The sequence below is a fragment of the Phaenicophaeus curvirostris genome, unplaced genomic scaffold, assembly GCF_032191515.1.
Source record: "Phaenicophaeus curvirostris isolate KB17595 unplaced genomic scaffold, BPBGC_Pcur_1.0 scaffold_75, whole genome shotgun sequence".
NCBI classification, from domain to species: domain Eukaryota; kingdom Metazoa; phylum Chordata; class Aves; order Cuculiformes; family Cuculidae; genus Phaenicophaeus; species Phaenicophaeus curvirostris.
In genome coordinates this window covers 678,246-706,180 of record NW_027206697.1, presented here as the reverse complement: position 1 = coordinate 706,180, position 27,935 = coordinate 678,246, and the positions used below count along the sequence as shown (strand labels likewise).

The following is a 27,935-nucleotide window of genomic DNA, read 5'->3' as shown; positions in this document are numbered from 1 at the left end:
GGGGGATGCGGCTGCAGCTTCGCTGCGCAGGGCCCTGAGCCGGGGAGGGGGGCACAGGGCGCAGGGCGCAGGCTGCGTTTGGGCTCAGCGGCAGGGGCTGCGGCGCTGCGGGGGCGACCCTTCGGGCGGCTCTGCAAGGGAGGGAGAGAGGATGGGGTGCAGGCAGCGTGCAAGGGCTGCTGCAGCCCCTCATCGCAGGCAGGTTGCAGCTGCTGCAGGCTGCCCTGCAGCACAGGGACCCCTGCAGCTGCCGCAGGCTGCTCCAGGCTGCCCCAGGCTGCCCCATAGCGCATGGGCTGCTGCAACCTCACGGACCCCCCCCAGCACCATCAGGCTGCAGCCCCTGCAGGCTGCCCCGCAGCACAGGGCCCCCTGCACCCCCGCATCCCCCACCTGTCGGCGCCGCAGCCGCCGGGGCCTCCTGGGGCGCAGGGAAGGGCAGCTCGGCGCCGTCGGGCAGCAGGGAGCTGCGGGAGCGGGAGCAGCGATCCCCGGAGCGCGTGCGCCGCAGCACCGACTGCAAGAGAGAGGCTGAGCGGCTGCAGCGGCCGCAGCGGCTGCAGCGAGGAGGGGTCGGGGCGCCGCTACCTTCCTGGCCGAGGGGCTGCTGGGGGCGGACGCGCTGCTGCTGCAGAGGCTGAGGCTGGAGTTGGAGCGGCTGCGCGACAGCGCCTTGCAGGGCGGCGGCGGCGACGGGTTCCCGCTGCATCTGGCCGCGGCGGCGAAGGAGTCGGCGCTCAGGTACTTCTCGTTGATCTTCAGGTTGGTCCTGCCCTTCACTGCAACAACAGCGGCTGCTGCAACCACGGCTGCTGCAACTGGGGCTTATGCAACTGGGACTGATGCAACCGCAGCTGCTGCAACCGGGGCTGCTGCAACTGGGGCTGATGCAACTGGAGCTGCTGCAGCCGGGGCTGCTGCAACTGCGGCTGCTGCAACTGCAAATGCAGGAACTGGGGCTGCTGCAACTGGGACTGATGCAACTGGGACTGATGCAACCGCAGCTGCTGCAACCGGGGCTGCTGCAACTGGGGCTGATGCAACTGGAGCTGCTGCAGCCGGGGCTGCTGCAACTGGGGCTGATGCAACTGCAAATGCAGGAACTGGGGCTGCTGCAACCGGGGCTGCTGCAACTGGAGCTGATGCAACTGGAGCTGCTGCAACTGGGGCTGCTGCAACTGGAACTAATGCAACCGGAACTGATGCAACCGGGGCTGCTGCAACTGGGGCTGCTGCAACTGGGACTGATGTAACTGGGACTGATGCTACTGCAACTGATGCAACTGGGGCTGATGCAACCGGGGCTGATGCAACTGCAAATGCAGGAACTGGGGCTGCTGCAACTGGGACTGATGCAACTGGAGCTGATGCAGCTGGGGCTGCAGCAACTGGGACTGATGCAACTGGAACTAATGCAACTGGGGCTGTTGCAACCGGGGCTGATGCAACTGGAGCTGCTGCAACTGGGGATGATGCAGCTCAGACTGATGCAACTGGGACTGATGCAACCGGGGCTGCTGCAACTGGAGCCGCTGCAACCGGGGCTGCTGCAACTGGGACTGATGCAACTGGGACTGATGCAACTGGAACTAATGCAACTGGGGCTGCTGCAACTGGAGCTGATGCAACTGGAACTAATGCAACTGGGGCTGCTGCAACTGGGACTGATGCAACTGGAGCTGCAGCAACTGGGACTGATGCAACTGGGGCTGCAGCAACTGGGACTGCTGCAACTGGAACTAATGCAACGGGGGCTGCTGCAACTGGGGCTGCTGCAGCTGTCCTGCAGCTGGTTGGCGCTGCTGCCGGCACCGCCTGCAGGGCCTGCGTCCCCGCACCCACCTCGGCAGGGGTCGTTCTTCACCAGGAACTCGTCGAGCGCGATCCACCCGCCGCCGACGCGCACCATCAGCGTGCTGCGCAGGATCCGCACCATCCGCAGCTGCTGCGACTCCCCGAACTGCAGGAGGGCCAGGAGGGAGCTGCAGGGGAGGCTGCAGAGCGGCAGGCGCCATGCACCGAGCTCCTGCAGCGCCATGACGTGGGGCTGCGGGCTCCCCGTGCAGCATGTCGCAGCCAGCCTGCGATGCGGGGTTGCCAACCCAGCCGCAGGGGGGGCCACGGCGGCTGCATGCGCGCAATGCGACTCACCCGGTAGCGGTTGGCGCTGATCTGCTCCACCTGGAAGCGCTTGGTGCAGCTGCATTGAGCCACCTGCCGGTTGACCTGCGGGGGCAGCCGGCGGCTCAGCCCTGCGGCGCGGACCCCGCCTGCGCCGCAGCTCCCGCAGGCACTGCAGCTCCTCCATGCACCAGATCCCCCCATGCATCAGATCCCCCCGTGCACTGCAGCCTCCCCCATGCACCGCAGCCTCCATGCAGCAGTCCTCATGCAGCACAGCCCCCATGCACCGCAGCTCCCCGTGCACCGCAGCCTCCATGCACCCCAGTCCGCATGCAGCACAGCCCCCCCCATGCACTGCAGCCTCCATGCACCCCAGCCCCTCCATCCGCTGCAGCCCTTCTATGCATAGCAGCTCCTCCATGCACCGCAGCCCCTCATGCACGGCAGCTCCTCCATGCGTGGCAGCTCCCCCATGCACCCCAGCCCCTCCATGCACCACAGCCCCCCCCTGCACCGCAGCCTCCATGCACCACGGCGTCTCCATGCACCACAGCCCCCCCTGCATCGCAGCCCCGTACACCGCAGCTTCCCATGCACCAGCTCCCCATGCACTCCAGCTCCTCCATGCGCCGCAGCCACCCATGAACTGCAGCTCCCCATGCACCACAGGCCCCCTCCCCATGCACAGCGGCTCCTCCGTGCGCCACAGCTCCCCATGCATCACAGCTTCTTCATGCACCGCAGCCCCCAATGCATCAGAGCCCCCCATGCACCCCAATCCCCTGCATCACAGCCCCTCCATGCACCTCAGTCCCATCCACCACAGCTCCCCATGCACTTCAGCTCCTCCATGCGCCGCAGCCCCTTCCGCAATGCACTGCAGCTCCCCGTGCGCCCCAGCCCCTCGTGCTTTGCAGCTCCTCTAGGCACCACATCCCCCCATGCACCTCAGCCCCATGCACTGCAGCTCCCCATGCACTTCAGCCTCATGCGTTGCAGCCCCATGCCCTGCAGCCCCATGCACTGCAGCCTCATGCATTGCAGCCCCATGCCCTGCAGCCCCATGCACTGCAGCTCCCCATGCACTGCAGCCTCATGCAGCCCAGCTCCCCATGCGCCCCAGCCCCTCATGCTTTGCAGCTTCTCTAGGCACCGCATCCCTCCATGCACTGCAGCCCCATGCACTCCAGCTCCCCATACCCTGCAGCTTCATGCATTGCAGCCCCATGCCCTGCAGCCTCATGCACTGCAGCTCCCCATGCACTTCAGCCTCATACACTCCAGCTCCCCATGCACTGCAGCCTCATGCACTGCAGCTCCCCATGCACCACATCCCCCCATGCACCTCCATGCACTGCAGCCTCCCATGCACTGCAGCCTCCCATGCACTGCAGCCTCCATGCACCAGTCCCCCCTGCGCCGCAGCTCCCCCTGCGCCGCAGCCCTCCCGCCCCTCGGCTCCCCCTGCCCCTCCCACCTCGTCCTGGATCTGCTCGGCGTCGGCGCAGCGCCGCAGCGGGTCGCGGTTGGGGTGCAGCGCGCTGACGAACTCGTAGTAGTCGATGAAGCCGTCGCCGTTGAGGTCGAAGGCGCCGGCCACCGCGTTCATCTCCAGCGCGTTGGTGGGAAACGCTGCACGGGGGGGGGCGCATCGGGACCTTGTTCGGCCCCCGTCCCGCTGCGTCCCGGCGCTGCAGTTGCAGCCGCAGCAGCCCCAGCCCCTCCCTCCCTCCCTCCCTGCTGCGGGGCTGCGGCGCTGCAGGCTGCGGCAGGGGCCACGCACTGGAGGCGAGGACGCCCTCGACGAAGTCGCGGAGGCTGACGCGCCCGTCCTGGTCGCGGTCGATGCTGCGGAAGACGTCGAGCACGCGGGATTTCATCTGCGCGATCCACTGCAGGTAGCGGCGCCGCCACAGCCCCACGTCGAAGTGAGAGAACTCCTCCAGCTGCAGGGAAGGGGGAGGGGGGGGCGCAGGGGTTAATGCGGCGCCGCAGCGACACGCACGCTACTGCCCAGAGGGATGCAACAGCCCCTGACTGCAGGGATGCAGCTGATGAGATGCAACGACCCCTGACTGCAGGGATGCAGCCAAAGGGATGCGAAGGGATGCAACCACCTCGCTTGCATGGATGCAGCCACCCCTGTCTGCAGAGATGCAGCCAAAGGGATGTGATGACCCCTGACCGCAGGGATGCAGCTGAAGAGATGCAATGACCCCTGACTGCAGGGATGCATCCAAAGGGATGCATCCAAAGGGATGCATCCAAAGGGAGGCAGCCACCTCGCTTGCATGGATGCAGCCACCCTTGTCTGCAGAGATGCAGCCAAAGGGATGCGGTGACCCCTGGCTGCAGGGATGCAGCCAAAGGGATGCAAGCACCCCTGACTGCAGGGATGCAGCTGAAGGAATGCAGCCAAAGGGATGCAAGCACCCCTTACTGCAGGGATGCAGCTGAAGGAATGCAGCCAAAGGGATGCAACCACCTCGCTTGCATGCATGCAGCCACCCCTGTCTGCAGAGATGCAGCCAAAGGGATGCAGCCAAAGGGATGCAGCCACCTTGCTTGCATGGATGCAGCCACCCCTGACTGCAGAGATGCAGCCAAAGGGATGCGATGACCCCTGACTGCAGGGATGCAGCTGAAGGGATGCAATGTTCCCTGACTGCAGAGATGCAGCCAAAGGGATGCGATGACCCCTGACTGCAGGGATGCAGCTAAAGGGATGCGATGACCCCTGACTGCAGGGATGCAGCCAAAGGGATGCAACCACCCCGCTTGCACGGATGCAGCCACCCCTGTCTGCAGAGATGCAGCCAAAGGGATGCAGCCGCCTCCACCCACAGGGTTGCAGCCATCTCTGCCTGCAGGGATGCAGCCAGATGGATGCAACCGCCCCTGCCTGCAGGGATGCAACGGAATGCAACAGCTCTTGCCCGCAGGGATGCAGCTGAACAAATGCAACCCCCCCCCCCCGCCTGCAGGGCTGCCCCTACCTCGCGCAGCCGCTGCTGCGCCGTCTCCAGCCGGTACTGCCGCTCCAGCGCCATCAGCCAGAGCTGCTGCCAGCGCTGCAGGAGCTGCGCCGTCTGCGGCGTCTGCGGCTCCAGAGCCTCCGGCAGCAGCGCTGCAGCCCCCTGCGCCTTCCCCGTGCTGCGGCGCCCTGCGGGGAAGCAGCGAGGGGGCAGCTCGAGGGGCTGGGATGCAGCTCAGGGGGCTGCGATGCAGCTCGGGGGGGGGTCCAGGCTGCAGCACAAGCTGCGATGAGGAGGCTTACGTGCAGCCACGCGCCGAGCGGCTGGCGTCCCCGGCTCTGCAGCCGCCTTCTTGCAGCTCTTGGTGACGCGCTCCACGTCGGGCTGCTTGCGGTTCAGCTCCTCCAGGAAGACCTGCAGCAAAGCGCAGCCACTCAGCATGCTGCTGAGGTGCATGAAAGGCGCTGTAGGATGTGTATGAGCTGCAGCTGCAGCTGCAGAGCCGCTGCGCTCAGGCTGCAGCTGCAGAGATGCATGAAAGATGCTGTAGGATGTGTATGAGCTGCAGCTGCAGCTGCAGAGCTGCTGTGCTCAGGTTGCAGCTGCAGGCGTGCGTGAAAGATGCTGTAGGATGTATCTAAGGTGCAGCTGCAGCTGCAGTAGAGCCACTGCGCTCAGGCTGCAGCTGCATGAAAGATGCTGTAGGCTGCACGGAAGCCCCCTCCGCAGCCAGCCCCCTCACCGCATGCTGCGCGCTGAGCTCCTGCAGCGCCTCGGCCTCGTCCGGCAGCGGCTCCTGGTCGCGCAGCCCCAGCGCCTCCTCGGCGGCCGCGATCCAGTCCAGCAGTTGCGACGCCTCCTCCCGCTCGGCCGCCAGCCGGGACGCCTGCGCCCGCAGCCGCTCGGCCTCCTGCTGCGCCCGGCCCCGCACCTGCAGCGGTCGCAGCCCCCCCGTGAGCCGGGCATGCAGCGGGGCAGCTCCCGGCACCCCGAGGCAGCGGTCGCAGCGCGGTTGCATGCAGCTCGGGGCTGCGACTCGCCTCCTGGAAGCGGCTGGTGGCGGCGGCGACGCAGGAGCGGACGGCGATGACGGCGTCGGGGTGGCACGCGCCGAGGATCTCGTCGCCCAGCGAGGCGATGCACTCCAGCTCCAGCTGCTGGCACTGCAGCGACTGCTGCAGCTCCTGCGGCGACCCCGGGAGGCGCGGCCGTCAGGGCGCAGCGCTCGCTGCGCGCCCCACGCCTCGAGGAGCCGCTGCGCCGCAGCCGGGAGCGCGCGCCGAGGGGGGCGGCGACGTCGGGCTGCGGCCCCTGTGCCGCACTGCATGCATGCGGCAGCGTCCAAACCCCCCTCCCCAGGCCCCAGGGCTGCGGGGTGCAGCCTCCTCGCAACCCACGGAGGGTGCACGGAGGGCAGCGCGGCCGAGTTGCAGCAGCTGCAGCCTGCTGCATGCCCCAGCGCTGCAAGGAGCATGCAGCTGGGAGCGCAGGGAGCGAGCCGCGGGGCTGCGGGGCCCCACCTGCAGCGCGCTCTGCCTCTGCTGCAGGGCGGCCTCGTCCTCGGGGCGGGCGTCGAGCAGCTTGAGGGCCTTCTCGGAGTCGGCGAGGCGGCGCAGGAACGACTGCGACAGCGTCTGGAACTCCTCCGCCTGCAGCACGAGGTGGGACGCGCTCAGCAGCCACCCCTGCAGCGCCATGCAGCGCCCTGCAGTGCAGCACCGCAGCCCCCGACCCCTGCAGCAGCCTGCAATGCAGCCCCCACCCCCTGCAGCCCCCTGCAATGCAGCCCCCACCCCATGCAGCCCCCTGCAATGCAGCCCCCACCCCCTGCAGCCCCCTGCAATGCAGCCCCCACCCCCTGCAGCCCCCTGCAGTGCAGCCCCCACCTCTTGCAGCCCCCTGCAATGCAGCCCCCACCCCCTGCAGCCCCCACCTGGCGCAGCGCGGCCTCGAGCCGCGCCTGCCTGCAGACGGAGAGGGCGCAGACGAGGTCCCAGCGCGCGCTCAGCTCCTCCAGCTGCCGCTGCAGCCACTGCGAGTCGCCGCCGCCGCCTCCACGCGTCAGGTCCCGCACCGAGCGCTTCAGCATGCGCATGCAGCCCGCGCGCTTCCCCAGCTCCTTCTGGAACGCCTGCGGCAGGAGACGCGGGGTCGCAGGGGCTGGCACAGGGTTTGATGCAGGGGCTGCTGCAGAGCCTGCAGCTCCCAGGGGGTTGATGCAGGGCTTGGAGTGGGGTCCAATGCAAGATTTCATGCAGGCAGTGGTGCAGGGGTTGATGCAGGGGCTGCTGCAGGGGCTGGTGTGGGGGGTTATGTAGGATTTGATGCAGGATTTGAGGCAGGGGCTGCTGCAGGGGGGTTGATGCAGCAGCTGCTGCAGAGCCTGCAGCTCCCTGGGACTGATGCAGGGGCTGCTGCAAGGGCTGGTGTGGGAGTTAATGCAGGATTTGATGCAGGGATTGGTGCAGGGGTTGGGAGAGCAGCTGCTGCATCTCCTGCACCTCCCAGGGGCTGATGCAGGGGCTGGAGTGGGATTTGATGCAGGAATCGACGCAGGGGCTGGCACGGGGGTTGCAGCAGCGGCTGCTGCAGATCTTGCAGCTCCCAGGGGCTGATGCAGGGGCTGGTGTGGGGTTAGATGCAGGATTTGATGCAGGGTTCGCGTGCACCCACCTTGTGCTTGTCCATGAGGTCCCCGACCAGGTCTCGGTCGCCGGCGACGGGCGCGTCCTCGCTGAGCTGCGGCTCGGCGCGGAACAGCCAGTCCTGCAGCGCCTGCAGCGCCTCCGCAAACTTCCCCGAGAACAGCAGCTGCTCCTCCAGCTGCCGCTGCCTGCAGGGGGGGGGGGGGGGTCAGACGCTGCGTCGCTGCAGGGGGGGGCCAGGCAGCTGCAGGGCTGCGGCCCCGTCCTCACCTCTCGGCGACGCAGCCGCCCAGCGCGTCCCAGCGCTCCTTCAGCTCCCGCAGCTGCAGCTCCAGCGGCTGCAGGTCCTCGGGGAGGCGCGCTCGCTCCCGCAGCGCCCGCCCGCCCCGCAGCGTCGCCTCCAGCACCGGGCGCTTGGAGCGCAGCAGCTTCTGCAGCGACTGCGGGGAGGAGAGAGCGGGGAGAGGGACCCAAGGCATGCGGGGGCTGCGGCCAGGGACGCAGGGGATGCGCCTGGGGGCGCGGCTGATGCACCCCAGGGTGCGGGGGCTGCAGCTAGGGATGCGGGGGCTGCAGCTAGGGATGCAGGGGCTGCAACTAGAGGTGAAGGGGCTGCAGCTAGTGATGCAGGGGCTGCAACTAGAGGTGAAGGGGCTGCAGCTAGGGATGCAGGGGCTGCAACTCGAGGTGAAGGGGATGCAACTGGAGGTGAAGGGGCTGCAACTAGGGATGCAGGGGCTGCAACTCGAGGTGAAGGGGCTGCAGCTAGGGGTGAAGGGGCTGCAGCTAGGGGTGAAGGGGCTGCAGCTAGGGATGCAGGGGCTGCAACTCGAGGTGAAGGGGATGCAACTGGAGGTGAAGGGGCTGCAACTAGGGATGCAGGGGCTGCAACTAGAGGTGAAGGGGCTGCAGCTAGGGATGCAGGAGCTGCAACTAGAGGTGAAGGGGCTGCAACTGGAGGTGAAGGGGCTGCAACTAGGGCTGCAGGGGCTGCAACTCGAGGTGAAGGGGCTGCAGCTAGGGATGCAGGGGCTGCAGCTAGAGGTGAAGGGGCTGCAGCTAGGGATGCAGGGGCTGCAACTGGAGGTGAAGGGGATGCAACTAGGGATGCAGGGGCTGCAACTAGGGATGCAGGGGCTGCAACTGGAGGTGAAGGGGATGCAACTGGAGGTGAAGGGGATGCAACTAGGGATGCAGGAGCTGCAGCTAGGGATGCAGGGGCTGCAGCTAGGGATGCAGGGGCTGCAACTCGAAGTGAAGGGGATGCAACTGGAGGTGAAGGGGATGCAACTAGGGATGCAGGGTCTTCAACTAGAGGTGAAGGGGCTGCAGCTAGGGATGCAGGAGCTGCAGCTAGAGGTGAAGGGGCTGCAGCTAGGGACGCAGGAGCTGCAACTAGAGGTGAAGGGGCTGCAACTAGGGGTGAAGGGGCTGCAGGTAGGGATGCAGGAGCTGCAACTAGGGATGCAGGGGCTACACCCTGGGGTGTGGGAGCTGCACCCAGGGGTGCAGGGGCTGCGCCATGCAGGTGCAGCCCCACAGGAGCTGGGACCCCCCCTCCCTGTTCACCCCCCCCCAGCCCTGCAGCGCCGCTCCCTGCGGCCGCAGCTGCACCTTGAGCTCCGCCAGCTGCCGCTTGATCTCGTCCTGGGTGGTGGCTGCGTCCTGCGGCGCCGCCAGCTGCTGCTCCAGCTCCTCCATCCAGTCCAGCAGCAGCTGCTGCGACTCGCAGAACTGCAACCCAGCGGGGGGGGAGGAGGGGCTGCAGCAGCGCCACAGGGGCCCTGCGGCCACTGCAGCCGAGCTCCCTGCGGCGCCGCAGCCCCGGTACCTGCTTGCAGCGCTGCCGAGCCTCCTCGAGGGCCGCGCCACGCTCGGCCGCCCGCTGCAGCAGCTTGTCGAGCCGCTCCCGCGCCCGCAGCAGCAGGTCCTGCGCCACGGCCCCGTCCGGCTTGCGGCTCAGCCCCTGCAGCCGAGCGGCCGCCGCCTCCAGCCCCCGCAGCTTCTCGCCCTGCGCCGACGCCTCCTGCAGCAGAGCCTGCGGGGGGAGCGGGGGCGGCTGGAGGCGTGCGGGAGCGCGGCGCGGCCGCTCGCTGCCGCCTGCGGGCATGCGCTTGCCTTGTGCTCCTGGATCTGCGCGGCCACGCGGCGCAGGACGAAGCTGGGCGGCGCGGGGGACGCCAGCAGCTCCTCGGCGCGCTCCAGCCAGCGCTGCAGCTCCTGCAGCGAGCCCTGGAACTCCGTGGCCACCGACAGCGCCTCGGCCAGCAGCTCCTGCGGGGCGGCAAGGCGCTAGCGGGGACCCCACTGCAGCCCCTGCAGCTCCCGCTGCAGATCCCGCTGCGGCCCCTGCAGCTCCTGCGGCTGCCCCCGCACCTTGCGCTCCTGCAGGTCGGCGTGCACGCTGTCCCACTTGTGCTGCAGCAGGCGCAGGGCGTGCTCGGTGCTGCAGGGCCGCCCGGCGCGGCACGAGCCCAGCAGCCGCTGCAGCCGCTCCCGCAGCGCCCAGAACGACGCCTGCCGCGAGTCCATCTCCTTGCACAGCTCCTGTGGGAAGGGAGGGGCAGGGGGGATGCGGCGGGGGCCGCAGGGGGGGTGGGGGGCCAGCAAGGAGTGGGATGCAGCTGGGATGCAGCTGGAGGGAGGACGAGGCTGCAGCAGGGAGTGGGATGCAGCAGGGAGTGGGATGCAGCAGGGAGTGGGATGCAGGAGGATGGGGCTGCATCAGGGATGCAGCTGCAGCAGGGATGGGGCTGCAGGGGGATGGGGTCCAGCAAGGACTGGGATGCAGCTGGGATGCAGCTAGGATGCATCTGGAGTGAGGACGAGGCTGCAGCAGGGACTGGGATGCAGTGGGGATGCATCTGCAGCGGGGACCTGGCTGCAGCGAGGATGAGGATGCAGCAGGGACTGGGGTGCAGCAGGGAGTGGGACGCAGTGGGGATGGGGCCGTAGGGGATCGGAGCTGCAGCAGGGATGCAGCTGCAGCAAGGACAGGGCTGCAGTGAGGATGGGGACACAGCAGGGATGCAGCTGCAGTGGGGATGAGGATGCAGCAGGGGTGGGGATGCAGCAGGGATGCATTTGCAGCAGGGATGGGGCTGCAGGGGGTTGGAGCTGCAGCGGGGACCGGGACGCAGCAGGGATGGGGCTGCAGCAGGGACTGAGACGCAGCGGGGCTGCAGCGGCCGCGGGGCCTCACCAGGTGCGCGTTGAGCTTCTCCTTGGTGGCATCGGGCTGCGCCCAGGCGGGCTGCGAGAAGAAGAGCTGCAGCTCCACCTGCTCCAGCCACTGCAGCAGCTCCGTCGTCTCCAGCGTCACGTCCTGCACCTGCAGCGCATCCGCAGCTTGAGCCGCAGCCGCCCCCGCGACCCCCCCCGCCCCCACCGCCGCCGCCGCCGGCGCGCTACCTGGCTGAGGTTGTTCTCCAGCTGCAGCTGGCGGCTCTCGGTCTCGCTGCGCACGGCCTCCCAGCGCTGCTCGAGCTGCTGCAGGCTGCGCCGCAGCCCCTCGTCGCCCTCGCTGCGGCGCAGCAGCCCCTGCCCGGCCTCGCGCACCGACTGCACCGTCCGCGCGTGGGACAGCACGTCGTTGCGCAGAACCTGCGGGCATGCAGAGGGGTTCCAGCGGGCGCGCTGCACCCTGCACGCTGCGCCCGGCATGCATTCCAGGTGCATCCCCTGCTCGGTGCTGCTGCAGCTGAGCAATGCAGGGTGGGGCACAGCAGCCCCCCTCATGCATGCAGCAACCTCGTGCATGCAACTCCTCATATCTGCAGCCTATACATGTATGCAGCCCCCTCGTGCATGCAGCAGCCTCTTCCTCCATGCCTGCAGCAGACTCATCATGCATGCAGGAGCCGCGTTCTCCATGCATGTGACAGCTTCCCTGTGCATGCAGCAGCCTCTCCATGCATGCAGCAGACTCTGTGTGCATGCAGCAGCCTCTTTCTTTGAGCATGCAGCAGCCTCCCTGTGCATGAAGCAGCCTCCTCGTGCATGCTGCAGCCTCATCATGCATGCATGGCGGTTCATGCATGCATCATGCATGCACAGAGCAGGCTGTGTGTGCATGCAGCAGCCTCTCCATGCCTGCAGCAGCTTCTTTCTCCGTGCATGCAGCAGCCTCTTGGTGCATGCAGCCCCCCTCTTCGCCCCCGCAACCTCCCTGCATGCAGCCCCCTCATGCATGCGACTCCCTTGCACATCCAGCCCCAAACAGGCTGCAGCCGCAGCCTTGTGCATGCAGCCGCCCCTCCCCGTTCCCCGCACGCAGCCGCCTCCCCGCAGGCTCCTCACCTTGTGCTTGGCCAGCTCGATCTCGCAGCCCTGCAGGTCGGGGCGCAGCGGCGCGGGGCCCTGCAGCTGCTGGGCCGCCTGCTCCAGCCACTGCAGCAGCTCCTGCAGCTGCCGCTGCAGCTGGCCCAGACCCAGCAGCGACGCCTCCAGACGGTGCTGACGCAGAGGAGGCGACGCCGCATGGAGCCGCGCGACCCCGCAGGGACCCGCGCGACCCCGCAGGGACCCGCGCAGCTCAGATGCAGCCGGTGCAAGTGATGCGGCTAGCGCCGCATGGATCCATGCACCCTGCACCCCGTCGCACCCCTGCGCCCCACAGATCCCGTGCACCCAGAGCCCCGGGATGCAACTCTGCATGGCCCCATGCGGCCCAGGCCTGCAGCCAGCGCCCGCATGCAGCACCCAGCACCCCCTCCTGCAGCTGCTGCTGCCCCCGCATGCATCGTTGGGGGTGCCTGCAGCACCCTGAGCTGCAGGGAGCGATGCATGGAGCTCCCACCCGGCGCCGCAGCCCAGCCCTGCGCCCCACGCGCCCCTGCGCCCCACGCGCCCCTGCGCCCGCAGCCCCATACCTGCCGTCCCACCAGCTCCTCCTCCATGCGGTCGCAGCGCTCGCGGAAGGCGCCGAGCCCGCCCGGGGGCCGCAGGCTCTCGGCCTGCATGCGGCGCTGCTGCAGCTCCCGCTTCAGCTCCTGCATCGCGGGGGTGGGAAGAGGCAGGGAGGGGTTGCAACCGCCACGGGAGCCGCCAAGGGAGCCGCACGCAGGTAGAGAGAGGCCTCACCTTGAGCTCATCGAGCTGCAGCTGCAGCTGCGCCGCGTCCCCCCCGAGCTGCAGCTCCTCGGCCACGCGCAGCTCGGCCGCCTGCAGCCACTCCTGCAGCCGCTGCAACAACACGGGGGGTGGAACCGCAGCCGGACCCGCAGCCGGACCCATATCCAGCCCCATATCCAGCCCCACACCTCGACGGCGTCCTGGGCGTCGCATGCGTCCTGCAGCTGCTCCTCCAGGCGGGCGACGCGCTCGCCCCACAGCGCGTCCAGCGCGCCCCACGCCGACAGCAGCTGCGGAGAGCAGGGCCATGGGGCGCTGCGGGCGCTATGGGGCGGGGGGAGAGTCCCTGTGGGTCCCCGTGGGTCACTATGGGGCAGGCTGTGGGTCCCTGTGGGTCAGGCTATGGGTCCCCGTGGGTCACTGTGGGTCACTGTGGGTCAGGCTGTGGGTCCCCATGGGTCACTGTGGGTCCCCGTGGGTCACTATGGGTCCCCGTGTGTCCCTGTGGGTCACTGTGGGTCAGGCTATGGGTCTCTGTGGGTCACTATGGGTCCCCGTGGGTCACTATGGGTCAGGCTGTGGGTCCCTGTGGGTCACTATGTGTCGTTGTGGGTCACTATGGGTCAGGCTGTGGGTCACTATGGGTCTCTGTGGGACACTATGGATCAAGCTATGGGTCCCCATGGGTCACTGTGGGTCCCTGTGGGTCACTATGAGTCCCCGTGGGTCACTATGGGTCAGGCTGTGGGTCCCTGTGGGTCACTATGGGTCACTCTGGGTCACCAGGGGTCAGGCTATGGGTCCCTGTGGGTCACTATGGGTCCCCGTGGGTCACTATGGGTCAGGCTGTGGGTCTCTGTGGGTCACTATGGGTCACCGTGGGTCACTATGGGTCAGGCCGTGGGTCACTATGGGTCACTATGGGTCCCTGTGGGTCACTGTGGGTCAGGCTGTGGGTCCCCATGGGTCCCTGTGGGTCACTAGGGGTCAGGCTGTGGGTCCCTGTGGGTCACTATGGGTCCCTGTGGGTCACTATGGGTCACTGTGGGTCACTATGGGTCAGGCTATGGGTCCCCGTGGGTCACTGTGGGTCCTTGTGGGTCACTATGGGTCAGGCTGTGGGTCCCCATGGGTCACTATAGGTCCTTGTGGGTCACTATGGGTCTAGCTGTGGGTCCCTGTGGGTCACTATGGGTCAGGCTATGGGTCCCCATGGGTCACTGTGGGTCCCTGTGGGTCACTGTGGGTCCCTGTGGGTCACTGTGGGTCAGGCTGTGGGTCCCCATGGGTCACTGTGGGTCCCTGTGGGTCACTATGGGTCAGGCTATGGGTCCCCATGGGTCCCCATGGGTCACTATGGGTCAGGCTATGGGTCCCCATGGGTCACTATGGGTCACTATGGGTCCCTGTGGGTCCCCGTGGGTCACTGTGGGTCAGGCTGTGGGTCACTGTGGGTCCCCAGGGGTCTCTATGGGTCCCCGAGGGTCCCTGAGGGTCCCGTGGGGCTCACCTGGTCGATGCTGCGGGGCCCTCGCTGCGGTTTCTCCCCCGTGGCGGCCGCCAGCTCTGCCGCCAGCGCGCTGAGCGCGTCCAGCTCCTCCCGCAGCGCCTGCACCTCGGCCCGCAGCGCCTGCAGCGCCGCACGCGGGGCAGCCCCCTTGCCGTGGGGCGGCCCCGCCACCACCCCTGCCGCCCCGTGACCCCCCCCCCCCCCCCCCTCCCCGCATACCTGCATGCCTTGCAGCTGCGCCCGCAGCGCCTCGGGGCGGGCTCCGGGCTCGCCGCGGCGCTGCAGCAGCGCCCGCGTGGCCCCCAGCGCCTGCGCCAGCTCCTCCCGGCCCTGCCCCACGCGCTCGGCCAGCGCCCGCAGCTCCCGCAGCCGCAGCGCCCGCTCCTCCCCGCGCGCCCGCAGCTCCCGCCACTGCGCCTGCAGCTGCGACGCCCGCTCCTGCAGCGCTGCGGGGCGAGAGGTCGGCGGCTCAGCGCTGCGACACGCTGCGATTCCGCATGCGGCCAACGCGCCCGGCCGCCTCACCTCGCGCCGCGACCTCCGCGTCGGCCGCCCGCATGCACGCCTGCAGCTCCTCGCCCTGCGCCTGCAGCGCCTGCAGCGCCGGCTGCAGCTCCTCCAGCTCGTCCAGCGCCGCGTCGTTGTCCCGCAGCTGCTCCTGCAGCAGCGCCGCGGCGCAGCCCCCGCCGGGCTGGCTCTGCAGCCGCCCCCGCAGCCGCTCCAGGCAGTCGCGCAGCAGCTCCATGCGCTCCGAGAGCTGCGGGAGGCGCAGGGTGAGGCGCGGGGAGGCGGCTGCACGCGCGGGAGCTGCGGCGCAGGGTTGGGGGGGGGTTACCTGGCTGCAGCGCGGCAGCGCGTCCTCCAGCAGCGCCGCCGCCCGCCCCAGGCGCTCGCTGATGCGGCTGAACTGCGCCTCCGCCTCCCGGCAGCGCTGCAGGAACGGCGCCGCCTGCGCCGCGCTCAGCTCCCGCAGCTGCCACGACGCCCGCTGCAGCTTCGCCAGCGGCGCCCGGTGCTCGGCCAGCGCCTCGCGCAGGCTCTGACGCAGGAAGGGAGCGGGGTGAGGCTGCACCCGGCTGCCACCGCACGCCCCGCAGCCATGCAGCCCTGCAGCCCCGCTTGTGATGCTGCATTCCTGCGTCTGGGCATGTGACCCCGCAGCCCTGCATCCCTGCGCGCATCCCTGCTCGTGATGCGACATCCCTGACCACAACGCTGCATCCCTGCATGTGTCTCTGCATCCCTGCTTGTGTCTCTGCATCCCTGCTTTTGATGCTGCATCCCTTCTCATGACCCTGCAGCCCAGCAGCCCTGCTCATTATGCTGCATCCTTGCATGTGACTCTGCATCCCTGCATCACTTCTTATGACCCTGCATCCCTGCTCAGGAACCTGCATCCTGGCATCCCTGCATGTGACCCTGCATCCCTGCATCCCTGCTCGTGAGCATAGAATCACAGAACCATAGAATCACCAGGCTGGAAAAGACCCATCGGATCATCGAGTCCAACCATCCCCATCAATCACTAACCCATGTCCCTCAGCACCTCGTCCACCCATCCCTTAAACCCCTCCAGGGAAGGGGACTCAACCCCCTCCCTGGGCAGCCTCGGACAGGGACCAATGACCCTTTCCGGGAAATATTGTTTCCTAATGTCCAGTCTGACCCTCCCCTCGTGGAGCTTGAGGCCATTCCCTCTCGTCCTGTCCCCTGTCCCTTGGGAGAAGAGCCCAGCTCCCTCCTCTCCACAACCTCCTTTCAGGGAGTTGGAGAGAGCAATGAGGTCTCCCGTCAGCCTCCTCTTCTCCAGGCTGAACACCCCCAGCTCTCTCAGCTGCTCCTCTTGTTCTCCAGCCCCCTCACCAGCTCCGTTGCTCTCCTCTGGACTCGCTCCAGAGCCTCAACATCCTTCTTGTGGTGAGGGGCCCAGAACTGAACACAGCATTCGAGGAGCAGTCTCACCAGTGCTGAGCACAGACGGAGGATAACCTCCCTGGACCTGCTGGCCACGCCGTTTCTATCTAAGCCAAGATGCCATTGGCCTTCTTGGCCACCTGGGCCACTGCTGGCTCATGTTCAGTCGCTGTCAACCAACACCCCCAGGTCCCTCTCCTCCAGGCAGCTTTCTAGACAGACTTCTCCTAGTCTGTAGCTGCTCAGGGTTGTTGTGCCCCAAGTGCAGGACCCGGCATTTGGCCTTGATAAACCTCATGCCGTTGGTCTCTGCCCAGCAGTCCAGCCCGTTCAGATCCCTTTGGAGCCTCCTGACCCTCCAGCAGATCGACACTCCCACCCAGCTTAGTGTCATCTGCAAACTTGCTCAGGGTGCACTCGATGCCTTCATCCAGATCATTGATGAAGACACTGAACAGGGCTGGACCCAGCACTGAGCCCTGGGGAACCTCACTTGTCACTGGCCTCCAGCTGGAGTTAACTCCATCTCCCACCACTCTCTGGGCCCTCCAGCCAACCAGTTTTCCACCCAGGAGAATGCTGCAGCCCTGCATGTGACTCTGGATCCCAGCATCCCTGCTTACGATGCTGCGTCCCTGCTTGTGATCTGACATCCCTGCATCCCTGCTCGTGATGCTGCATCCCTGCAGCCCTTCTTATGACCCCACAGCCCTGCAGCCCTGCTCATGATGCCACATCCCTGCATATGGTGCTGCACCCCTGCATGTGACTCTGGATCCCTGCACCCAGTGCTGCATCCCTGCATGTGACTCTGGATCCCTGCACCCTTGCTCGTGATGCTGCATCCCTGCATCCCTATATGTGACTCTGCATCACTGCATCCCTGTGTGTGACTCTGCATCCCTGCATCCCTGTGTGTGACTCTGCATCCCTGCATCCCTGCTCCTGATGCTGCATCCCTGCTTCTCTCCCTGCATCCCTGCTCATGAACCTGCATCCCTGCATGTGACCCTGCATCTCTGCATCCCTCCTTATGAACTGCATTCCTGCATCCCTGCTCCTGATGCTGCATCCCGGCATCCCGGCACCCCTGCATGTGCCCCTGCAGCCCTGCAACCTGCTCACGATGCTGCATCCCTGCATCCCTGCTCGTGAACCTGCACCCCACCCCCCCTGTGCTGCAGCCCCAGCCTGCGCTGACGCAGCCCAGCGCGTCCCGGCCGCGCGCTCACCTGCAGCAGCGCCTGCTGCTCCCGCAGCGCCTCGGGGATGACGGCGCCGGGCGCCAGCTGCAGCCCGACCGCCTGCGCCTCCTGCAGCCAGGGCTGCAGCTCCTCCTGCGCCTCCGCGAACTGCGCCAGCAGGGCCTGCGCCTGCTCCAGCTGCGCCGTGCAGGCTCCGCTGCGCTGCACGAGCTGCTCCGTCCGCTCCTGCAGCTCCTGCAGGCGCTGCCGCAGCGCCTCGTCGCAGGAGCGCGACAGCAGCCGCTCTGAGAGGGGCAGCAGGCGCTGCAGCAGCCCCCGCTGGTGCAGGATCTCGGCACAGACGAGCTGCAAGAGAGGCAGGGGCTGCAGCTCCGGGGCTGCTGCGAGGGCGCAGGCGGCCGCAGCGCCCGCCGCTCACCCACCTTCAGCTCGTCCAGCTGCGTCCGCAGCTCCTGCGCCTCCAGCTGCACCCGGCCCAGCGCCTCCAGCCGCTCGCCCAGCCCGGCCGCGCGCTGCAGCTGCGACTGCAACAGCTGCTCCAGCTGCAGCGGGGAGGGAGGCGTCAGCCCCATGCATCCCCTGCAGCTGCATCCCCCCTGCAGCCCCGGCTCCCACTGCGGCTGCAACGGTGCCATCCAGTGCATCCCCTGCAGCTGCATCCCTGGCTCCCACTGCAGCTGCAAACCCAGCATCCAGTGCATCCCCTGCAGCTGCATCCCCGGCTCCCGCTGCAGCTGCAACGCTGCCCTCCCTGCATCCCCTGCAGCCGCACCTCCTCCCTGTCGCCATCCTGCATCTCGCAGCCACCCTGCGCCGCAGCCGCCTCCATGCGCCCGAGCCAGAGCTCCAGGTCGTCCTGCGCCGCCCCGAGCCGCCTCGAGGCCTCCAGCGCCTGCTGCAGCCGCAGCTCTGCGTCGGCGCAGCTCCGACCCGCCACCAGGTAGCGCGTCCGCAGCGACTCCAGCTTCTCCTGCACCAGCTGCGCCTCCTCCCCTGCGGCGGCAGCAGCAATGCAGGCTGCGATCAGCGCCGCGGCGGCCGGGATCGGCTGCGTCCCATGCACCTGCACCCACTCACCTGTCACCAGCTGCAGCAGCCGCTGCCCGTGCTCCACGGTTGCATCCAGCTCCGGCAGCCGTGACCGGAGCTCCTCGCTCAGCGCCTGCGACACAGGCTCCCGTCGCAGCCACTGCAGCCGCTGCGGCTCCTGCGCACCCCCTGCACCTGCAGCTGCTCCCCCTGCACCCCTGGGAACCCTCCCCCGCTCCCGTGCATGCGCCTGCACCCCCTCCTTGCACCCACGGCTGCTCCCTTGCACCCATGCATGCGCCTGCAACCCCCCCTCCCTGCATCCAAGCATGATCCTCCACCCCTCTACACCCCTGCATGCTGCTGCACCCCCTGAGCACCCTCCCCTGCACCCGTGCATGCTCCTCACCCCTCCCTCCCTGCATCCAAGCATGATCCTGCACCCCCTGCGCCCCTGCATGCTGCTGCACCCCCTGAGCACCCTCCCCTGCAGCCGCGCATGCTCCTGCACCCCCCTCCTGCATCCACAGCTGCTCCCCTGCACCCCTGCATGCTGCTAGCACCTCCCTCCCTGCACCCGTGCATGCTCCAGCGCACCCCACACCCCCCAAGCCATGCAGGAACCTGCACCCCCTGCACCCCCGCATGCTGCTTGCACCCCCCGAGCACTCTCCCCTGCAGCCGCGCATGCTCCTGCTTCCTCCTCTGTACCTGTGCATGCTCCTACACCCCCCTCCTGCATCCACAGCTGCTCCCCTGCCCCCCTGCATGCGGCTGCAGCCCCTGCACCCTCCCCTGCAGCCGTGCATGCTACCTGCCCCCCCCTCCCTGCACCCGAGGGCTCCGACCTGGCTCTGCTTGAGGGCATCCTGCGTGCGGGCGCTGCAGCCGCTGCCGGCCCCGAGCTGCGCCAGCTGCATCTCCGTGGCCGCGAGCCGCTGCAGGAACGCCCCCTGCGCCTCCTGGAAGGCCTGTGCCGCCGGCAGGATCCGCTGCAGCTGCCCCGACCTGCGGCCGCAGCGCGGGGCGAGTCACGCGGCGCACGCGGCGCTGCAGGTTGCACCCATGCGTGCAGCCCCGCAGCCGCAACCCACCTGGCTGCCGCCTCCTGCATCAGCTTCTCCCACCTCGCCGCGAGGCTGCGGTGGCTGCCGCTCCCCGGGGGCGCTGTGGCGTCGCAGTCCGGCCCCGGCGGCTCCGCTGCGGCTCCGTCCTGCAGGACGCGCTCCACGTGCGGCCTCCGCTCGTCCAGCAGCCGCTGCAGGAGCTGCGGGGGTGGGAGAGACGGGGCTGGGCTGCAACCTGCAGCTGCGCAGAGGGCTGCGCTGCAGCTCCCCTTGCAGATCGCAGCGGGTCGGAGGGGATGCACGCAGCGGGATGCACGCAGCGGGATGCATGCGGCGTCCGTGCGGACCTTCTGCTCCTCCAGCTGCGCCGTCGCCACCTTCACCTCACCCGACGGCGCCTTCTGGTTGCAGACGAGCTGCTCCATCTCGGCCACCCACGCGGCCAGCTGCGACGCAGCCGCAGCCGCAGCCGCAGCGTCCGCCTCCGGGGGCTCCTGCGGAGAGAGGGGGTTGCAGCCGCGGGGCTGGGATGCGGCCGCGGCGGCGGGGAGGACGCGCAGCCTGGCGCGGTCACCTCGGAGGCGTCGCATCCATCGCAGGCGGCGAGGCTGCGGGCCAGCGGCGCGGCCGCCGGGTACCGCGTCACCTCCACGATCTCGGTGACGATGGTCTCGGTCACCTCGGTCACCTCCGTCACCTCCCGCGCGCCGCCCGCCGCCAGCCGCCACGCGCCGCCGCAACCCGCCGCATGCGCCCGCAGCGCCGCGCAGCCCGAGCCGCCGCCGCCGTTGAGCTGCGGCGGCGGGGGCGGCGGCGGCTCCGAGCGGCTGCAGCCGTTCTCCAGCAGCTTGCGCGGCAGCCAGGCCTCGGCCAGCGCGCTGCAGGGCGGCTGCGGCGCCTCCTGCGGCTGCGGCGGCGCCCGGCGGCTGCGCTGGCCCAGGCAGCTCGGCCGCGCGGCCGCGTTCCCCATGGCGCCGCTGCAACGAGCCGCAGGGAGCGCGTTACGGAGGCCGATGCAGCCGCGGGGCAGCCGCAGGGGGACCCGACCCGCACGGCAGCTGCAGCCGGCGCTGCAGGCGCCCGCAGCCCCTGCTGCATGCAACTGTCCCTGCCTGCAGCTGCAGCCACACGGGGATGGATTGGGGGATGGACACGGGGATGGACAGAGGGATGGACAGAGGGATGGACTTGGAGATGGAGCTGGGATGGACATGGGGATGGACAGAGGGATGGACATGGAGATGGAGCTGGGATGGACATGGAGATGGACAGAGGGACGGACTCAGAGATGGACATGGAGATGGACAGAGGGATGAATAGAGGGATGGACTCAGGGATGGGGATGGACACAGGGTGGACAGAGGGATGGACATGGAGATGGACATGGGGATGGACAGAGGGATGGAGCTGGGATGGACAGAGGGATGGACACAGGATGGACACAGGGATGGACATGGAGATGGAGCTGAGATGGACAGAGGGATGGACACAGGATGGACATGGGGATGGAGCTGGGAAGGACATGGGGATGGACAGAGGGATGGACAGATGGATGGACTCAGGGATGGACATGGAGATGGAGCTGGGATGGACAGAGGGATGGACACAGGATGGACATGGAGACGGAGCTGGGATGGACACGGGGATGGACTCAGGGATGGACTCAGGGATGGACAGAGGGATGGACAGATGGATGGACTCAGGGATGGACTCAGGGATGGACTCAGGGATGGACATGGAGATGCAGCTGGGATAGACATGGGGATGGACAGAGGGATGGACAGATGGATGGACTCAGGGATGGACATGGAGATGGAGCTGGAATGGACAGAGGGATGGACACAGGGATGGACTTGGAGATGGAGCTGGGATGGACATGGGGATGGACAGAGGGATGGACAGATGGATGGACTCAGGGATGGACATGGAGATGGAGCTGGGATGGACAGAGGGATGGACACAGGATGGACATGGAGATGGAGCTGGGATGGACAGAGGGATGGACAGAAGGATGGACATGGAGATGGAGCTGGGATGGACACGGGGATGGACAGAGGGATGGACTCAGGGATGGACATGGAGATGGAGCTGGGATGGACAGAGGGATGGACAGAGGGACGGACTCAGGGATGGACATGGAGATGGAGCTGGGATGGACATGGGGATGGACAGAGGGATGGACACGGGTATGGACAGAGGGATGGACTCAGGGATGGACATGGAGATGGAGCTGGGATGGACACGGGGATGGACAGAGGGATGGACACAGGAATGGACAGAAGGACGGACTCAGGGATGGGGATGGACACAGGGATGGACACAGGGATGGAGATGAACAGAGATAGACATGGGGATGGACGTGGACACAGGGATGGAGATGGGGGTGGACACGAGGATGGACAAAAGGATGGACACAGGGATGGAGATGGACATGGGGACAGGATGGACATGGACATGAGATGGACATGGGGATGGAGATGGACGTGGGGATGGGATGGACGTTGGGATGGACACAGAAACAGGGACAGAGATGGACACGGGGATGGACACGGGGATGGAGATGGAGATGGGACAGACATGGAGACAGACACAGGGGTGGGGATGGACACAGGGATGGACACGGGGACAGACATGGACACGGGGATGGACGTGGGGACAGGGATGGATGTGGGGACAGGGATGGACATGGGGATGGACACAGGGACAGGGACACAGATGGACATGGGGATGGAGATGGGATGGACATAGGGATGGAGATGGACACAGGGATGGACACAGGGATAGAGATGGACACAGGGATCAGGATGGGATGGACACGGGGATGGAGATGGGGATGAACATGGGGATGGACACAGGATGGACAGAGGGGTGGAGATGGACACAGGGACGGGGACAGACATGGGGATGGACACGGGATGGACACAGGGATGGACATGAGGATGGACACAGGGACGGAGATGGACACAGAGACGGACGTGGGGATCCCGATGGGGGAATTGGGGATCCTGGTGAGGGAATTGGGGGGTCCCTGGGGGGAATTGGGGGTCCCGGTGGGGAAATTGGGGTTCCCAGGGGGGAGAATTGGGGGTCCTGGGGGAATTGGGGATCCTGGTGGGGGAATTGGGGGGCTGGAGGGGGTGGAATTGGGGGTGTCAGGGGGAATTGGGGGGCCTGGGGGTAAATTGGGGGGCTGGTGGGGGAAACTGGGGTTCCCAGGGAGGAGAATTGGGGGTCCTGGGGGAACTGGGGATTCCGGTGGGGGAATTGGGGGATCCCGGGGAGGAACTAGGGGTCTGGGGGGGAAATTGGGGTTCCTGGGGGGGAGAATTGGGGGTCCTGGAGGGAATTGGGGATCCCGGGGGGGGGAATTGGGGAGTCCCAGGGGGGGAATTTGGGGTCTGTGGAGGAAATTGGGGTTTCCGGGGGGAGAATTGGGGGTCCCAGTGGGGGAATTGGGGGTCTGGGGGGAAATTAGGGGTCCTGGGGGAATTGGGGATCCGGTGGGGGAACTGGGATCCGGTGGGGGAACTGGGGGGTCCCAGGGGGGAATTGGGCATCTGGGGGGGGGAAATTGGGCTCCAAGGGGGGAGAATTGGGGGTCCTGTGGGGAATTGGGGGTCTGGAGGGGGGAACTGGGGGGTCCCAGGGGGGAAATTGGGATCTGGGGGGGAAATTGGGGTTCCAAGGGAGAGAATTGGGATCCTGGGGAAATTGGGGGTCTGGGGGGTGGAAATTGGGGGTCTGGGGGGAGAACTGGGGGTCCTGGGGGGGGAATTGGGGAAGATTAGGGTTGGGGGGGGAACTGGGAGCACTGGGAGGGGGATGGGGGGGAACTGGGAGCACTGGGAGGGGGATGGGGGGGAACTGGGAGCACTGGGAGGGGGATGGGGGGGAACTGGGAGCACTGGGAGGGGCCGGGGAGGGCACAAAGGGGGGACGGGGGGGGGAACTGGGAGCACTGGGGGAAACTGGGAGCACTGTTGGGGGGGATGGGGGGAACTGGGAGCACTGGGAGGGGGACAGGGGGGAACTGGAAGCACTGGGAGGGGCCGGAGAGGGCACAAAGGGGGATGGGGGGAACTGGGAGCACTGGGGGGGTGGACGGGGGAACTGGGAGCACTGGGGGGGTGGACGGGGGGGGACTGGGAGCACTGGGAGGGGGACGGGGGGGAACTGGGAGCACTGGGAGGGGCCAGGGAGGGCACAAAGCGGGGACAGGGGGGAACTGGGAGCACTGGGAGGGGCCGGGGAGGGCACGAAGGGGGGATGGGGGGAACTGGGAGCACTGGGAGGGGGACGGGGGTGAACTGGGAGCACTGGGGAGGTGGACGGGGGGGAACTGGGAGCACTGGGAGGGGCCGGGGAGGGCACAAAGCGGGGATGGGGGGGAACTGGGAGCACTGGGAGGGGGACGGGGGGGAACTGGGAGCACTGGGGGGCAACTGGGAGCACTGGGAGGGTTGAAGGGGGGGGGATGGGGGGGAGCGGGCGTGGGAAAAGGGGGAGGGCGGCCCCGGGACCCTCTTGGGGGGAGGAGGGGGACACAAAGAGGGGGGGAGGGGCAGGACGGGGACCCCCGGGGGGGTTGGGGGGGGGGTTAATGGAGGGGGGGGGGTTAAGGGGGGGGTCGGGTACCGGGAGGGGCGGTCTCGGCGCGGCCGGTAGCCCCGGGCGAGCCCCGGTAGCCCCCGGGCGAGTCACCCCCCCCCTCCCCTCCCCCACCCCCCTCCCCTCCCCCTCCCCCACCCCCCTCCGGCCCCAGGGACAAAGCGGCCACGGCTTAACCCCTGCGGCGCCGGAACGGGGGAGGGGACCCCCCCCGACCAGTTAGAGTCCAGTTACACCCCCCCAGAACCAGTTAGAGTCCAGTTCAGACCCCCCCCGAACCAGTTAGAGTCCAGTTCAGCCCCCCAAGAACCAGTTAGAGTCCAGTTCAGACCCCTCAGAACCAGTTAGAGTCCAGTTCAGCCCCCCAAGAACCAGTTAGAGTCCAGTTCAGCCCCCCCAAACAGTTAGAGTCCAGTTCAGCCCCCCCGAACCAGTTAGAGTCCAGTTCAGCCCCCCAAGAACCAGTTAGAGTCCAGTTCAGCCCCCCAAGAACCAGTTAGAGTCCAGTTCAGCCCCCCGAACCAGTTAGAGTCCAGTTCAGCCCCCAAGAACCAGTTAGAGTCCAGTTCAGACCCCCCAGAACCAGTTAGAGTCCAGTTCAGACCCCCCAGAACCAGTTAGAGTCCAGTTACACCCCCCTGAACCAGTTAGAGTCCAGTTCAGCCCCCCCGAACCAGTTAGAGTCCAGTTACAGCCCCCTGAACCAGTTAGAGTCCAGTTCAGACCCCCCAGAACCAGTTAGAGTCCAGTTCAGACCCCCCAGAACCAGTTAGAGTCCAGTTACACCCCCTGAACCAGTTAGAGTCCAGTTCAGCCCCCCCAGAACCAGTTAGAGTCCAGTTACAGCCCCCTGAACCAGTTAGAGTCCAGTTACACCCCCCAGAACCAGTTAGAGTCCAGTTCAGCCCCCCCGAACCAGTTAGAGTCCAGTTCAGCCCCCTCAGAACCAGTTAGAGTCCAGTTACACCCCCCTGAACCAGTTAGAGTCCAGTTCAGCCCCCCCAGAACCAGTTAGAGTCCAGTTCAGCCCCCCCAGAACCAGTGAGAGTCCAGTTCAGCCCCCCCGAACCAGTTAGAGTCCAGTTCAGCCCCCTCAGAACCAGTTAGAGTCCAGTTACACCCCCCTGAACCAGTTAGAGTCCAGTTCAGCCCCCCCAGAACCAGTTAGAGTCCAGTTCAGCCCCCCCAGAACCAGTGAGAGTCCAGTTCAGCCCCCCCAGAACCAGTTAGAGTCCAGTTCAGCCCCCTCAGAACCAGTTAGAGTCCAGTTAAGCCCCCCCAGAACCAGTTAGTGTCCAGTTCAGCCCCCCCAGAACCAGTTAGAGTCCAGTTCAGCCCCCCCTGAACCAGTTAGAGTCCAGTTCAGCCCCCCCAGAACCAGTTAGAGTCCAGTTCAGCCCCCTCAGAACCAGTTAGTGTCCAGTTACAGCCCCCTCAGAACCAGTTAGAGTCCAGTTCAACCCCCCCGAACCAGTTAGAGTCCAGTTCAGCCCCCCAAGAACCAGTTAGAGTCCAGTTCAGCCCCCCAGAACCAGTTAGAGTCCAGTTCAGCCCCCCAGAACCAGTTAGAGTCCAGTTCAGCCCCCCAAGAACCAGTTAGAGTCCAGTTCAGCCCCCACTGGACCAGTCTGGGTCCAGTTACACCCCCCCAGAACCAGTTTTACTCCAGTTCCAAATCCCTGGGGCACTGGAGCACTGGATTAACTGGTGTCACTGCTGTTACTGGTGTAACTGGTGCCACTGGTGTCATTGGTGCCACTGGTGTAACTGGGGTCACTAGAGTCACTGGTGTAACTGGGGTCACTGGTGTAACTGGGGTCATTGTGGGAACTGGGAGCACTGGTGTTACTGGGCTCCCCTACAGTGGGTCACTGGTGTTACTGGTGTCACTGGGATCCCCTGCAGTGGGTCACTGGTGTTACTGGGGTCACTGGGATCCCCTGCTGTGGGTCACTGGTGTTACTGGTGTTGCTGGGATCCCCTGCAGTGGTTCACTGGTGTTACTGGTGTCACTGGGATCCCCTGCAGTGGGTCACTGGTGTTGCTGGGATCCCCTGCAGTGGGTCACTGGTGTTACTGGTGTCACTGGGATCCCCTGCAGTGCGTCACTGGTGTTACTGGTGTCACTGGGATCCCCTGCAGTGGGTCAATGGTGTCACTGGGATCCCCTGCAGTGGGTCACTGGTGTTACTGGTGTCACTGGGATCCCCTACAGTGGGTCAATGGTGTCACTGGGATCCCCTGCAGTGGGTCACTGGTGTCACTGGGATCCCCTGCAGTGGGTCACTGGTGTCACTGGGATCCCCTGCAGTGGGTCACTGGTGTTACTGGTGTCACTGGGATCCCCTGCAGTGGGTCACTGGTGTTACTGGTGTCACTGGGATCCCCTGCAGTGGGTCACTGGTGTCACTGGGATCCCCTGCAGTGGGTCACTGGTGTTTCTGGTGTCACTGGGATCCCCTGCAGTGGGTCACTGGTGTCACTGGGATCCCCTGCAGTGGGTCACTGGTGTTACTGGTGTCACTGGGATCCCCTGCAGTGGGTCACTGGTGTTACTGGGCTCCCCTACAGTGGGTCACTGGTGTTACTGGTGTCACTGGGATCCCCTGCAGTGGGTCACTGGTGTTACTGGTGTCACTGGGATCCCCTGCAGTGGGTCACTGGTGTCACTGGGATCCCCTGCAGTGGGTCACTGGTGTTTCTGGTGTCACTGGGATCCCCTGCAGTGGGTCACTGGTGTCACTGGGATCCCCTGCAGTGGGTCACTGGTGTTACTGGTGTCACTGGGATCCCCTGCAGTGGGTCACTGGTGTTACTGGGCTCCCCTACAGTGGGTCACTGGTGTTACTGGTGTCACTGGGATCCCCTGCAGTGGGTCACTGGTGTTACTGGTGTCACTGGGATCCCCTGCAGTGGGTCACTGGTGTTACTGGTGTCACTGGGATCCCCTGCAGTGGGTCACTGGTGTTACTGGTGTCACTGGGATCCCCTGCAGTGGGTCACTGGTGTTACTGGTGTCACTGGGATCCCCTGCAGTGGGTCACTGGTGTTACTGGTGTCACTGGGATCCCCTGCAGTGGGTCACTGGTGTTACTGGTGTCACTGGGATCCCCCCCTCTCTCCCCGCGAATGCTCCTTTCAGGATGTGCAGCGGAGCATGCGACGCTGCAACAAAGGCCGCGGCGAGAGGCTCCTCCTGGGGACTCGGAGCCGCAGCCCCCGTCGCCGCAGCCTCCGCAGCCCCGGGGGGGGCGACGCGCCTGCACGTCCCTCCGGCTGCGCCGCACGTCGCTGCGCGGCCGCATGCCCCTCGCTCGAGCCGCGTGCAGCGCTGCCTGCGCCTCCGACGCCTGCGATCGCGTTGCATGCCCGCACGAGGCTCGCGTGCAGCCGCCCGGCCCCTGCAGGGCTGCGTGCCGATGCAGGGCTGCGCGCAGGCCCTCGGCGGCGGCGCCGCGGCTGCTGCAGGCGCGAGCGGTCGCATTACCTGCGATGCGGCGCTGGGCAGCGTCTTCTCCAGCGCGTCCAGCCAGCGCCGCAGCGCCTGCAGCTGCTCCTGCGCCTCCAGCCGGCGCGGCGGCCGCTCCTCCTGCAGCCGGGCTCTGCGGAGAGGGGGATGCGGGGATGCAGCATGCGCTGAGAGCCTTGCTGCAGCCTCCTGCTTCCATCCCTGCAGCTGCTGCTGCTCCCATTCCTGCAGCGGCACCCGCTCCTGCACTGCAGGATCCCCCCCAGCTCCCAGCCCCGCGATGCCGGTGCCCGTGCATGCACCTGCAGCCCTGCAT

At 66.9% G+C, this 27,935-nt stretch overlaps 1 protein-coding gene across 1 annotated transcript; it reads right to left on the bottom strand.

Annotated features, from left to right (window-relative positions):
- On the bottom strand, nucleotides 1-27,935 carry LOC138734416 (microtubule-actin cross-linking factor 1, isoforms 6/7-like). Its single transcript, XM_069882028.1, has 38 exons — nucleotides 27,926-27,935; nucleotides 27,638-27,867; nucleotides 19,890-20,036; nucleotides 19,570-19,742; nucleotides 19,324-19,483; nucleotides 18,524-18,608; nucleotides 18,219-18,439; nucleotides 17,869-17,988; nucleotides 17,474-17,791; nucleotides 15,163-15,366; nucleotides 14,853-15,084; nucleotides 14,547-14,773; nucleotides 14,328-14,447; nucleotides 13,006-13,107; nucleotides 12,827-12,928; nucleotides 12,616-12,735; nucleotides 12,044-12,199; nucleotides 11,156-11,347; nucleotides 10,947-11,075; nucleotides 10,121-10,291; nucleotides 9,863-10,018; nucleotides 9,576-9,782; nucleotides 9,359-9,478; nucleotides 8,015-8,184; nucleotides 7,773-7,932; nucleotides 7,033-7,230; nucleotides 6,620-6,748; nucleotides 6,140-6,283; nucleotides 5,842-6,030; nucleotides 5,402-5,513; nucleotides 5,121-5,287; nucleotides 3,908-4,070; nucleotides 3,602-3,756; nucleotides 2,152-2,226; nucleotides 1,843-1,960; nucleotides 589-779; nucleotides 394-517; nucleotides 1-131 (listed from the first exon to the last, which is right to left on the bottom strand). Exons 1-38 carry the CDS (start codon nucleotides 27,933-27,935, stop codon nucleotides 85-87), a joined length of 5,844 nt encoding a protein of 1,947 aa, XP_069738129.1. The 3' UTR covers nucleotides 1-84.